The sequence below is a fragment of the Pleurodeles waltl genome, chromosome 9, assembly GCF_031143425.1.
Source record: "Pleurodeles waltl isolate 20211129_DDA chromosome 9, aPleWal1.hap1.20221129, whole genome shotgun sequence".
In the NCBI taxonomy this organism is placed as follows: domain Eukaryota; kingdom Metazoa; phylum Chordata; class Amphibia; order Caudata; family Salamandridae; genus Pleurodeles; species Pleurodeles waltl.
The window spans coordinates 310,188,911-310,201,531 of NC_090448.1; the positions used below are offsets into that span (position 1 = coordinate 310,188,911).

General features: G+C 41.8%; 1 protein-coding gene across 1 annotated transcript in view; it reads right to left on the bottom strand.

The window, feature by feature from the left end:
* RAD54L2 (RAD54 like 2) overlaps positions 1-12,621 on the bottom strand; it is a 784,453-nt gene that overhangs the window by 687,376 nt on the left and 84,456 nt on the right. Inside the window, exon 3 of the mRNA XM_069206800.1 lies at positions 839-1,016. Coding sequence (XP_069062901.1) covers positions 839-1,016 — 178 coding nt within the window. The remainder of the gene's footprint in view (positions 1-838; positions 1,017-12,621) is intronic.

Below are 12,621 nucleotides of genomic sequence, written 5' to 3' on the forward strand. Positions count from 1 at the left end.
CCATTTCTGTAACTAACTGACAGGAGGCTGATCACACAAAAAATAGTAAAAATGTCAGCCTGTCCCTGAAAGCTGGGAAGATGGTGATTTTAGCACCGCAAACCCTTTGTTGATGCCATTTTCAGGGGGGAAAAACTACAAGCCTTCTTCTGCATCCCTTTTTCCCGTTTTTTTTTTTTAACGAAATTTTCACTGTATTTTGGCTAATTTCTTGGTCTCCTTCAGGGGAACCCACAAAGTATGGGTACCTCTATAATCCCTAGGATGTTGGGAAAAAAAGGACGCAAATTTGGTATGGGGAGCTTATGTGGAGAAAAAGTTAGGAGGGCCTAGGCGTGAACTACCCCAAACAGCCAAAAAAAGGCTTGGCACCTGAGGGGGAGAAAAGGCCAGGCAACGAACGGATTAATAGCCACCTGTTTGGTCTCTGAAACACAATATGACTGAAGTCAGAGCAAGGTTGAACAAGGTCCAGACAGAAAGCAGAGCTATTTCTTCAGGGGTACAAAATCGAATCTGAGAACGTAAAGAGGCTGTTATTATAGACCGGCTTGCAGTAGACTAGGCAACTGATCATGATTTTAAAAGAGAGAAGTGTGAGGTGAAATAGTCAGAACAAGATGTGTGCAACTGTTGAAGGGATAAAGATGGATAGACATCCACCAGTTAATGAGGACCCTACAATTTGTAGGGCAGGAAAAGGGTAGGATAATATAAGGAGGGACTCCGTAAGTGAGAACGTGGTGATCATTTCCTTACAAAGGTGCTGCAATCTGGCTAGTGACTTACTTTTCTAAACTTGACTTAAGTTCATCTTTATCATCTCTGATGTGCTCACCTTATGTTTCTCCTCAGCTGAACAGGTTTCTGGAGGAGGGTGTTTTGCACTTCCTCAACAGGTGAGCCCTTACATTGGTTCTGCACAGCGTGCTCTTTCTGGTCGCTCTGGGTTGAGGTAGTTGAGTTGGAGCGTTTAGGTTCTCCATCTTCCCCAGAACCAGCTTCTTGGGATTTCCCTGCAATGAAAACAGAGGGTGATCTGTGAGCAGACTTCCACACAAATGTCAGTGCATATTCAATGGAGTGTCTATGCAATTATATCAAGAGAAGACTCAGAAAAGAAATGAATGCCCAAGCAGATACGAGGATGCCATTGTAATTTGAGACAAGTCATTTACAAATCCAGAAAGATGCAGTGGAAAAATCGGATTTTAAAGATGAAGGCTGGTATGACAAAGCAACTTGTGGAGCTACAAGAAATACTTCTTCAGCTTAAGGTACACATGCCTCCACAGAATAAGAGAGAGCAGGCTCCCAATAAAGTGAAAGACTAGGAAACTATCCTAAACTCCTGCTTACAATTTAGAGAAGATTTGTTGAGAGCAACGTCTTCACTAAGTTAAGACATAGATTTGCTTTGAAACTGAGAGCCTGAAACCTTGGTAAATGTGAGGGTGTTGGACTGTTTTCATGTGAGTTCAGAGAATTAATTACGCCGCAATTCCTCAGCGAACTGTTAACTGACTTGTTTATAATAATTTTTATCCTATGGTTGTTGACTGCTTTTTGCTAATCCGTCGGTAAAAGGCTGTTAAAGCAATGGAACAAGTCCCACATCTGCTGAGAGGCCCCATGTCAAGTGTGATAAAGGCAACCTTGCACTAGCTTATCGCACATCCCAAGCAGATGCTTGGTGTGAATACTCAGAGAAAAAAAGCAAACCTGTAATTCCCAAAAAAGCAGCGTGCACCTGGCTTAACAGTCCATCTGTATCAGTGGTCTCACGTATGATATAGGTTAACTTGGTAGATTCGTAGAACCCCTGACAGATTAGCCTTGGAGGACTGGGCAGCCTATTATCATTGAAATGATCAACAGTAGGTCACAGACCAGGATCACCTGTGAATGAATTATTAACAGTGATCAGTACAGTCAGTCAAGTGCCAGGATCATATCTGACAGTCCACCTCGCCTGGGGCAGAATCAGTCATCTGTCTATATTTAATCTGAAAGGAGGAGAATTGGGGGCATAGCCAAGTTAAATCTGAAGGACACTCATAAATCTCAATGTCCTGCTGCACTACTACCACATCACATATATATATATATATATATATATATACATATATATATATATATACATAAAACTAGAACAGAATCATTAGTAAAGTCAAATCTGAAGTACCCTCAAATACTATATCTGACTGTCCAAGTACTACAGTATCCCATGATGAAGGTCAAGGGATATTGGCAAAGCACATTTTCACAATAAAGTGATCTCTGGGTGCTACTGGAACATGGTGAATATTTACTGTTTCCCTAGGAAACTCCGAGTGGGCACGGTAGGATCTGAAGATGTGACCATGGGGTCGAACACAGATCATCCCTTAGTGGAGGCACAAGTTCAATAAGCCACCATCTCAGAATTAACAACTTCCTGAAAAATTGAAAAACCTGTATATAAAATAAATATGTGACTTATCTTAAAAAAAATCAATATGAACTTTGTGTGCATAGTAACTTTAGTTATTAAAACTGTAGATCTTATGGGAAATTGTCGAGTTTTCATGCAAAGTACATACATAGCAAGTGCGAAGGAGGAGGAAATGGGCAGTGTGTAGGAAAAATAAAACTTGCAAATTAAGACAGTATAAAACTTTCCACATAATAAAAAACTTCCTTTAAAGGTGGGGCGACCCATACAATTATGAATTAAAGATATGGTTTTCTTATGATATGGAATAGAACATGGGCTCTTCCTCAGTGTCAGTGGAGGGAACGGAATGCTCCCAGTGGTGAGAGGGGTAATGTGAGGTTTACTCAGGTTACTCCCTTGTCTTATGGGGCACGAATTCACAAAATAATCGGAGATACATAGAACGACATCCAAGTCATACACTGACCTTTCTTTTCAGCAGGGTTCTTTGATTGATGTCACTAAGACTACGAAAAATATACGTTTATATGTCTGAAGACACAGAGAAATGCAGATATATCGCTGTCGTAAACATTTAGATAGATTTTATTTCCAACCACCAACATCATGCATGATATCTTTGCTGCTTATTTTGATTCTTATTTGAATTTGAGATTACGGAATAGGCCTTGCCAAAATGTCCACTTTGAAGGTGCATTCTTGCCCGTATTCGCGTTTTGCTGGTTATACAAAAAATCCCCAAATTGCACCATTATCATCAAAAAGCCTAAACATTACTCCAAAAGCATGGATTCCGAGAGATCTGGTATAAATCGTTCAGCTGATTTTGAGAAATTCACTTTTAAAGACGTGCATAAAGTTGGTACTGCAAAGGTTTCTAAAAAGTTAGGGATATCTGAGCTGCTACCCTGCGGGTGTTCCGTGGTACAAAAAATTTATAAACAAGGCCATGGGAGTTTTTTCTCCTGTTCTCCATTTAGGTACCCGGACTCCAGTAAGATGTGATCTAGTTAGCTTGCCACATCCAAAAACATCTTGCGGACATCTTTACAGGCTCATGGAGTTGGTCCCCGTATCCTAAAAAAATACAAAAATAAAAAATAAAAAAGCATAACAGGTAAGGGTGGGATACTCTGACCCCCTAGCACCTCTGTAGCCAATCCAGATGGATCACACCCCCAGGACACAACACCATTTTATTTTCTGTCTTACACATACCATAGTACCCTTATGGAAGGTACCCAGTGTGGTACTCCAGCGGTATCTGAGGAAAACAAATGTAAAAACCAGCATTGGCAAAGGCAATAGATTTCCTCTTTGTGTTTACTTTCATTTTAACTGGATTCCAAAATATTAGACAAATGTTATAATAACGTTTGTTTTAAATTTGATAAACCGTTAATAGTTGTTTATGTTGTGATGTATGTTGATTTAATAAACAAAAACTATCAATGCTTTATCAAATTTAAAACAAACATTATGATAATAGTTTTCTAATATTTGTAATCCAGTTAGATGGAAGAGAAAACAATTGACATACAATGGATTCTGCCACAGTCCTTGCCTACCTGCTCCTGAGAAGTCTCCTTTCCTTCAGATACCATGTTTTGCATTGTTTTTTCAGAGCTCGCTGAGACAGTCAGGGGACAGTACAGAAAGTTCAGGGGGTGGTGACTTCAATTTCCTCTAAATGCGACAATACCATCATTACAACCAATAAGATGTGTTTTTACTGTGATTCACATTTACCGTAGTCCCACTTTTTATCAATTCCCAACACTTAAAAATGCAGACATTTTCCTAAAAACTATAAAACATCTTTCTTGATTGTGCCTGTGAGGAAACTTAAAAGGAATTAAAGGTCTAGTATGCATGACATGGCATTCTGTAATTGGCTTTATCAGACCTACTGGAATACTCCAGTACCATCTGTTCGTGGCATTAGTCGCTGCAGATTCACATGCTGTGCACATCCCGCCATCTGGTGTTGGGCTCGGAGTGTTACAAGTTGTTTTTCTTCGAAGAAATCTTTTCGAGTCACGAGACCGAGGGACTCCTCCCATTTCGACTCCATTGCGCATGGGCGTCGAGTCCATCTTAGATTGTTTTCCCCGCATAGGGTGAGGTAGGAGTTGTGTATGCTAGTAATAGTGCCCATGCAATGGAGTGAATACGTATGTACATAATGAAGTTTAAAGTAATATATTTACAAATTTACAAATGTTCAAGATCAACTTCTAAACGGCTACAGGCTCCCGGGGAGGCGGGTGGGCACATGTGAATCTGCAGCGACTAATGCCACGAACAGATGTACACTGGTTAAGTGACATTTTCCGTTCAATGGCATGTGTAGCTGCACATACACATGCTGTGCATAGACTAGTAAGCAGTTATCTCCCCAAAAGTGGTGGTTCAGCCTGTAGGAGTTGAAGTTGTTTGAAACAATGTTCGTAGTACCGCTTGACCTACTGTGGCTTGTTGTGAAGTTAACACATCTACACAGTAGTGCTTGGTAAATGTATGAGGCGTAGACCATGTTGCTGCCTTACATATTTCGTTCATTGGAATATTTCCTAGAAAGGCCATGGTAGCACCTTTCTTTCTGGTTGAGTGGGCCTTTGGTGTAATAGGCAGCTCTCTTTTAGCTTTAAGATAGCAGGTTTGAATGCACTTAACTATCCATCTAGCAATGCCTTGTTTTGAAATTGGATTTCCTGTATGAGGTTTTTGACAGGCAATAAATAGTTGTTTTGTTTTTCGAATTAGTTTTGTTCTGTCAATGTAGTACATCACTGCTCTTTTGAGGTCTAATGTATGTAGTGCTCTTTCAGCTACAGAATCTGGCTGTGGGAAGAACACTGGTAGTTCTACCGTTTGATTCAAGTGGAACGGTGAGATTACTTTTGGTAAAAATTTAGGATTTGTCCGTAGAACTACTTGATTTTTGGTATTTGAATAAATGGTTCTTGTATGGTAAATGCTTGAATTTCACTCACTCTTCTTAGAGATGTGATGGCAATTAAAAATGCAACTTTCCTCGTTAAGTATTGCATTTCACAAGAGTGCATGGGCTCAAAAGGTGGACCCATGAGTCGTGTTAAGACAATGTTGAGGTTCCATGAAGGAACTGGTGGTGTTCTTGGTGGTATAATTCTCTTTAGGCCTTCCATAAATGCTTTTATGACTGGTATCCTAAATAATGAAGTTGAGTGCGTAATTTGCAGGTAAGCTGAAATTGCAGTAAGATGTATTTTTATGGAAGAGAAAGCTAGTTTTGACTTTTGCAAATGTAGTAAGTATCCTACTATATCTTTTGCAGATGCGTGTAAGGGTTGAATTTGATTATTATGGCAGTAATAAACAAATCTTTTCCACTTATTTGCATAGCAGTGTCTAGTGGTAGGCTTCCTAGCTTGTCTTATGACCTCCATACATTCTTGTGTGAGGTCTAAGTGTCCGAATTCTAGGATTTCAGGAGCCAAATTGCTAGATTCAGCGATGCTGGATTTGGATGTCTGATTTGTCGTTTGTGTTGTGTTAACAGATCTGGTCTGTTTGGTAGTTTGACATGAGGTACTACTGAAAGGTCTAGTAGTGTTGTGTACCAAGGTTGTCTTGCCCATGTTGGTGCTATTAGTATGAGTTTGAGTTTGTTTTGACTCAACTTGTTAACTAGATATGGAAGGAGTGGGAGAGGGGGAAAAAGCGTACGCAAATATCCCTGACCAGTTCATCCATAGCGCATTGCCCTGAGACTGATGTTGTGGGTACCTGGATGCGAAGTTTTGGCATTTTGAGTTTTCCTTTGTTGCAAATAGATCTATTTGTGGTGTTCCCCAAATTCGGAAGTGTTCAGTATTTGGGGGTGAATCCCCCATTCGTGGATCTGTTGGTGAGAGATTGTCCGCTAACTGATTCTGAATTCCTGGAATAAATTGTGCTATTAGGCGAATGTGGTTGTGAATCGCCCAATGCCATATTTTCTGTGTCAGGAGACACAACTGTGTCGAGTGTGTCCCGCCCTGTTTGTTTAGGTAGTACATTGTTGTCATGTTGTCTGTTTTGACAAGAATGTATTTGTGGGTTATTATGGGTTGAAATGCTTTCAGCGCTAGAAATACCGCTAACAGTTCTAAGTGATTTATTTGAAACTGTCTTTGCTGTATGTCCCATTGTCCTTGGATGCTGTGCTGATTGAGGTGTGCTCCCCACCCTGTCATGGATGCATCTGTCGTTATCACGTATTGTGGCACCGGGTCTTGGAAAGGCCGCCCTTGGTTTACATTTATACTGTTCCATCATTGAAGCGAGATGTATGTTTGGCGGTCTATCAACACCAGATCTAGAAGCTGACCCTGTGCTTGTGACCATTGTGATGCTAGGCACTGTTGTAAGGGCCGCATGTGCAACCTTGCATTTGGGACAATGGCTATGCATGAAGACATCATGCCTAGTAGTTTCATTACTATTTTGACTTGTATCTTTTGTTTTGGATACATGGCCTGTATTACATTGTGAAATGTTTGAACTCTTTGTGGACTTGGAGTGGCAATCCCTTTTGCTGTGTTGATTGTTGCTCCCAAGTATTGCTGTGTTTGACACGGCAGAAGGTGTGACTTTGCGTAGTTGATTGAGAAACCTAGTTTGTGTAGGATTTCTATGACATATTTTGTGTGTTGTGAACACAGTCTTAGCGTGTTGCTTTTGATTAACCAATCGTCCTACGGGAACACATGTATTTGCTGCCTTCTGATATGTGCAGCTACTACTGCCAGGCATTTTGTAAAAACTCTTGACGCAGTTGTTATTCCGAATGGCAACACTTTGAATTAGTAATGTATCCCTTGGAATACAAACCTTAGGTACTTTCTGTGTGAAGGATGTATTGGTATATGGAAATATGCATCCTTTAAGTCTAGTGTTGTCATGTAGTCTTGTTGTTTGAGCAGTGGGATTACGTCTTGTAAAGTAACCATGTGAAAATGGTCTGATTTGATGTAGGTATTAAATGTTCTGAGATCTAGTATAGGTCTGAGAGTTTTGTCTTTTTTGGGTATCAGAAAGTACAGTGAGTAAACTCCTGTGTTTAATTGTTTTTTTGGTACTAATTCTATTGCTTCTTTCTGTAGCAATGCTTGAACTTCTAGTCCTAGAAGATCTATATGTTGTTTCGACATACTGTGTGTTTTCGGTGGGACATTTGGAGGGAATTTGAGAAATTCTATGCAATAACCATGCTGGATAATTGCTAAGACCCAAATGTCTGTTGTTATTTCCTCCCAATGTGTGTAAAACTTGGTTAGTCTCCCCCCCACAGGTGTTGTGTTGGGGATTTGTGACTTTGAAGTCACTGTTTGTTTGGAGGAGTTTTGGGACTTTGGAATTTTCCTAAATTTTTTTGAAATTGTCCTCCTCTATATTGTCCCCGAAAACCTCCCCGCTGATACTGGCTCTGGTAAGTGGGCTTTGTTTGTGAGGTTGTGGCTTCTGTGGTCTGCCCTCGAAACCCCCCTCGAAATTGTGTCTTTCGAAATGTGCCTCTGATCTGCGGGGAGTAGAGTGCGCCCATGGCTTTGGCCGTCTCAGTGTCTTTCTTAAGTTTTTCCTCTCGCAGTGTCCACATCCGGCCCAAACAACTGCTGTCCGTTGAATGGCATATTTAGCACAGCTTGCTGTATCTCTGGTTTAAATCCTGATGTACGCAGCCATGCATGTCTCCTTATTGTTACTGCTGTGTTGACAGTTCTAGCAGCTGTGTCTGCAGCATCCATTGCTGACCGTATCTGATTATTAGAGATACTCTGTCCCTCTTCTACCACTTGCTGTGCTCTTTTTTGGAACTCTTTTGGTAAATGTTCAATAAAGTGTTGCATCTCATCCCAATGGGCCCTATCATATCTGGCTAACAAAGCTTGGGAATTTGCAATGCGCCACTGGTTTGCTGCCTGTGCCGCCACCCTTTTGCCTGCAGCATCGAATTTTCTACTTTCTTTATCTGGAGGTGGTGCATCTCCTGAAGAATGAGAGTTGGCTCTTTTGCACGCTGCTCCCACTACAACAGAGTCTGGTGTTAGCTGTTGTGTGATGTACACTGGGTCTGTTGGTGGCGGTTTATATTTTTTATCTACTCTTGGAGTAATGGCTCTCCCCTTGACAGGCTCTTCAAACACTTGTTTGGAGTGTTTGAGCATTCTGGGTAACATCGGAAGACTTTGATATTGACTGTGCGTAGACGACAGTGTATTAAAAAGAAAGTCGTCTTCAATGGGTTCTGAATGAAGGCTGACATTGTGAAATGCTGCAGCTCTCGATACCACTTGAGCGTAGCCTGTACTATCCTCTGGTGGCGATGGTCTTGCTGGATAGCATTCAGGGCTATTATCTGACACTGGTGCGTCATAAAGGTCCCATGCGTCAGGGTCATCTTGACTCATTCCCGTTTGAGTTGGTGATTGCATCATTGGTGGAGTGGCTACAGGTGATGGTGGCGGAGAGTGATGTGGGGATGGTGGTGGTGTTACTTGTTTAGCCACCTTTGCGTGTGGCTGTTTGTCCTGGTCTTGGAAGGCAAGTTTACGTTTCATTTTGATTGGAGGAAGAGTGCTGATCTTCCCAGTATCTTTTTGAATAAAGAGCCGCCTTTGTGTGTGATCTGGCTCTATTGTCTCTAATTCTTGTTCAAATCTGTGTGTCTTCATTTGTGAGGACAGTCCTTGTTCCTCTGAATAGGAACTTCTTTTTGGTTCCGAGGCCGGATGTTTCGGTACCGAACCTGCCTTTTTCGGCTCGGACAAAACCTTTTTTTTACTTTCGGCGTCGTGCCTTCTCGATGCCGACCCATTTCGGTGCCGCTGTCTCGATGCCGAATCTTCTCGGAGCCACTATCTCGGGCCCGAGATTGCTGTGTGCCGGTATCTCGACCGGGGTCGGATGACTTCGACACCAGCTCTCCCTTTTTCGGTGCCGATGGACGGTCACCTATTTTTCGGGTTAAGCCATGGCCTGTTGGCGGTGGCGTCCCCTGGGCTTTAGCGGTCTTCTCGTGAGTTCTCTGCTTTGACGTCTTACTCACGGTTTTCGGCGTTTCATCGGGATCGATCTCCTCCGAGTCCGATTCCTGGGTGGAGAATGTTTCTTCCTCCTCCTCGAAACGCCCTTGTCCTGTCGGCGCCGACGCCATTTGCAGTCTTCTGGCCCTTCGGTCCCTGAGTGTCTTCCTGAACCGAAACGCTCGACAGGCCTCACAAGTATCCTCCTTGTGTTCTGGTGACAAACACAAGTTACAGACCAGGTGTTGATCTGTATACAGTATGGATACTTGTTATCGCATTTTGGACAGAAGCGGAATGGGGTCCGTTCCATCAGCCTTGAAGAGACACGTGGCCGGGCCGACCATGCCCCGACGGGGATCGGAAAAAAAACCCGAAGGGCCACCGGAGCTCTTCTTAATTCGGTGGCGATCTGTTGTAACTAACCCGATACCGAACGCAAACAATACCGACGATTTTTCCGAGATTCTAACTAACTTTCCGACCCGAAACCCAGAGCGAAAAGGAACACGTCCGGACCCGATGGCGGAAAAAAAACAATCCAAGATGGAGTCGACGCCCATGCACAATGCAGTCGAAATGGGAGGAGTCCCTCGGTCTCGTGACTCGAAAAGACTTCTTCGAAGAAAAACAACTTGTAACACTCCGAGCCCAACACCAGATGGCGGGATGTGCAAAGCATGTGTATCTCTGCAGCTACACATGCCATCGAACATATATATATATAATGAAAGCAAATATCTCACTGGTCAGAAAATAAGCATCTGGGTGACTGCCAGTGCCGCAAAGAAGTATTTCTGTTTTGTCAAAGTTCAATAACATCAACTGTTTGTCACTGGTGTATGACGACTCTTATGCCCATTGCTTCCACCACATTTGCCAGGGGGATAGATACATATTAAAAAAGAGTTGGACTCAGGGTGGAGCCCAGAGGAACCCTGCACTCAAGCATTTTGGCAGAGGATGTATAGAAAGGGAGGAAGATCTTTTGTGATCTGACTTATAGATTATACTTGAGCCAGGCCCAAGGTAAGCCTTGGATGCCCGCATTCCATAATCTATTCAGAAGAATGGAGAGGGTAACTGTACTGAACGCAGCAGACAAGTCAAGAAGGACAATCATGACTATCACTCCCTGAACAAGAATGTTCCTGATGTATTCAGCGACCTCCAGAACTGCAGACTGTGTGCTGCAACCAGCACGAAAACTGGTCTGATGTGATTTGTTACTGCTATTTGACCGAAGTAGGTAGGGGAAAAGAATAAACAGAATCCACATCAATCATCGCATCTTCAGAAACTGGAGAGAACCAGCCAACCAGTGCAGGCACTGGTCCCACACTATTTCACAATGAGGATATAATTGTGATGCAATGGAACTGCTATATTTGTATGATTGCTACAATTTCACATTATCTACAACTTTATATTCAAACATCCCAGGCAAAAAGATAGCTTCATTTCCATGGCCTAATAAAGCAAATTAAATTATCTACAGTATCTTTTTCTGCTACACAAAAATTGCCATGCAAACCTGATATTTTGACAAGGTTGGCAGTGTTAATTTTCATTATGGTCTTAATTTGCAGAGAACACATGTCTTGCTTCTAAATATTTGTTATGCAGTCATTTACAGGATCCCTTCAGAACACAACAACATTATGAAAGGTGCAACAAGGTCTTTATTCCTTCAAATGCAAAGATGAGCATGTGGCATCTATAGAAACAGAGTGGCCTAATCACTTCTCAAAAATAATTAGTACTTTTGTATGAAATTTGACAACATCAAGGTAACAATTTCTTGCGTTAAGGTTCACCTAGCACCCTTTAAGTCTTATAGAACATTTCCTTCGATGGAATACGTTTTCATCACTTTAATTATTTTTAGAAGGTGTTGAGAAAGTATGTCCTAAGAGAAATGACCATATGGCAGAGAACTGAATACTGTCCTTTCCAAATTAGTTGGCACTTGATTCACACTAATGCACAAATCCTACAAAAAATACTCATTTCCGAAGTGTGCATTCTCAGTCACTATTCCATCAGTCCTAAGGGTGAGCAAAATACAGGCCCTGAGATCCCCAATGGGTGAAGAAGTAGACCTGTGAAAGCTGAGTGAACCAGGGTGCAAGGACACCTAGCCAACCAAAGATCATGGCACCCTGCAATACACTACATGATGAACGCATTGTCCTCCGCCGATATCTTGCCACCTCTGGTAAGCTCTTGGCGTGGACGTAAAAAGGAAACCCAAATCGTATCCCAAACAATGAGGTTTCCATCCTCACTCCCCTTGTTGGTTTCCTTTCTCAGTTTCTTCTGGATATTTGTTTGAATATTCTTATATACCAAATGACTTTTCTTTCATACTTTTTGCCTACCCCTCAAGCACAGATATCACCTCTACTTTAAAAAGAGATGCCAAATTAGCAGTGTGTAGTATTACGTTCTATTGTGGTCTTGAACAGGGAAGCACTGTATCAGACATTCTAATATTGGGCCCATTGAGCTCGAGCACCCCACAGTACGTTCCTGAGAATCCAATGACTGCTCATCATTTGTACTACTGAGACTCAAATGCAGCAACGGCTGCACTTAGCCTATTTTGCAGTTTCATAATAATTTGTATACCAGGACATCAAAGGCAAAAGATTAAACACCCATGATTGAGGCTAAGTAGCACCTGCATGCACTGTACCCCACACAAACAGTGGTTTGACATCAGTGTAGTAAATTTGTACTTGGGTTCATTTGAAGATAAAAATATTTTCGAAGAGTTTTTAATGTGGTTGAATCTGGACAATAGTAGCATCTTGTTACATTTTTCAGGCTGCCACCTGAAATCAGAGATAATCTCCCTTTTCGACAGTTCCTTGAAGTTAAAAGGAAATGCACATTTGTTGACGATTGTTTGCATCATACTGAAGCATTGAAAGAGGCACATTTAACTAGCGGTTAACACAGGCAAGTAATTATACAATCCCTTAAGACAGCGAGATTTTACAATCTTGAACCAATGTTTTCTCTAGTCAAGTACAGAGATGTGCAAGGCATGTTTGTCCGTGTGATTCAGTTTTCCAATCTAACAAACGGAGTTAAAAATCTCATTAACTCAGTTGCCATATTTTGAATACT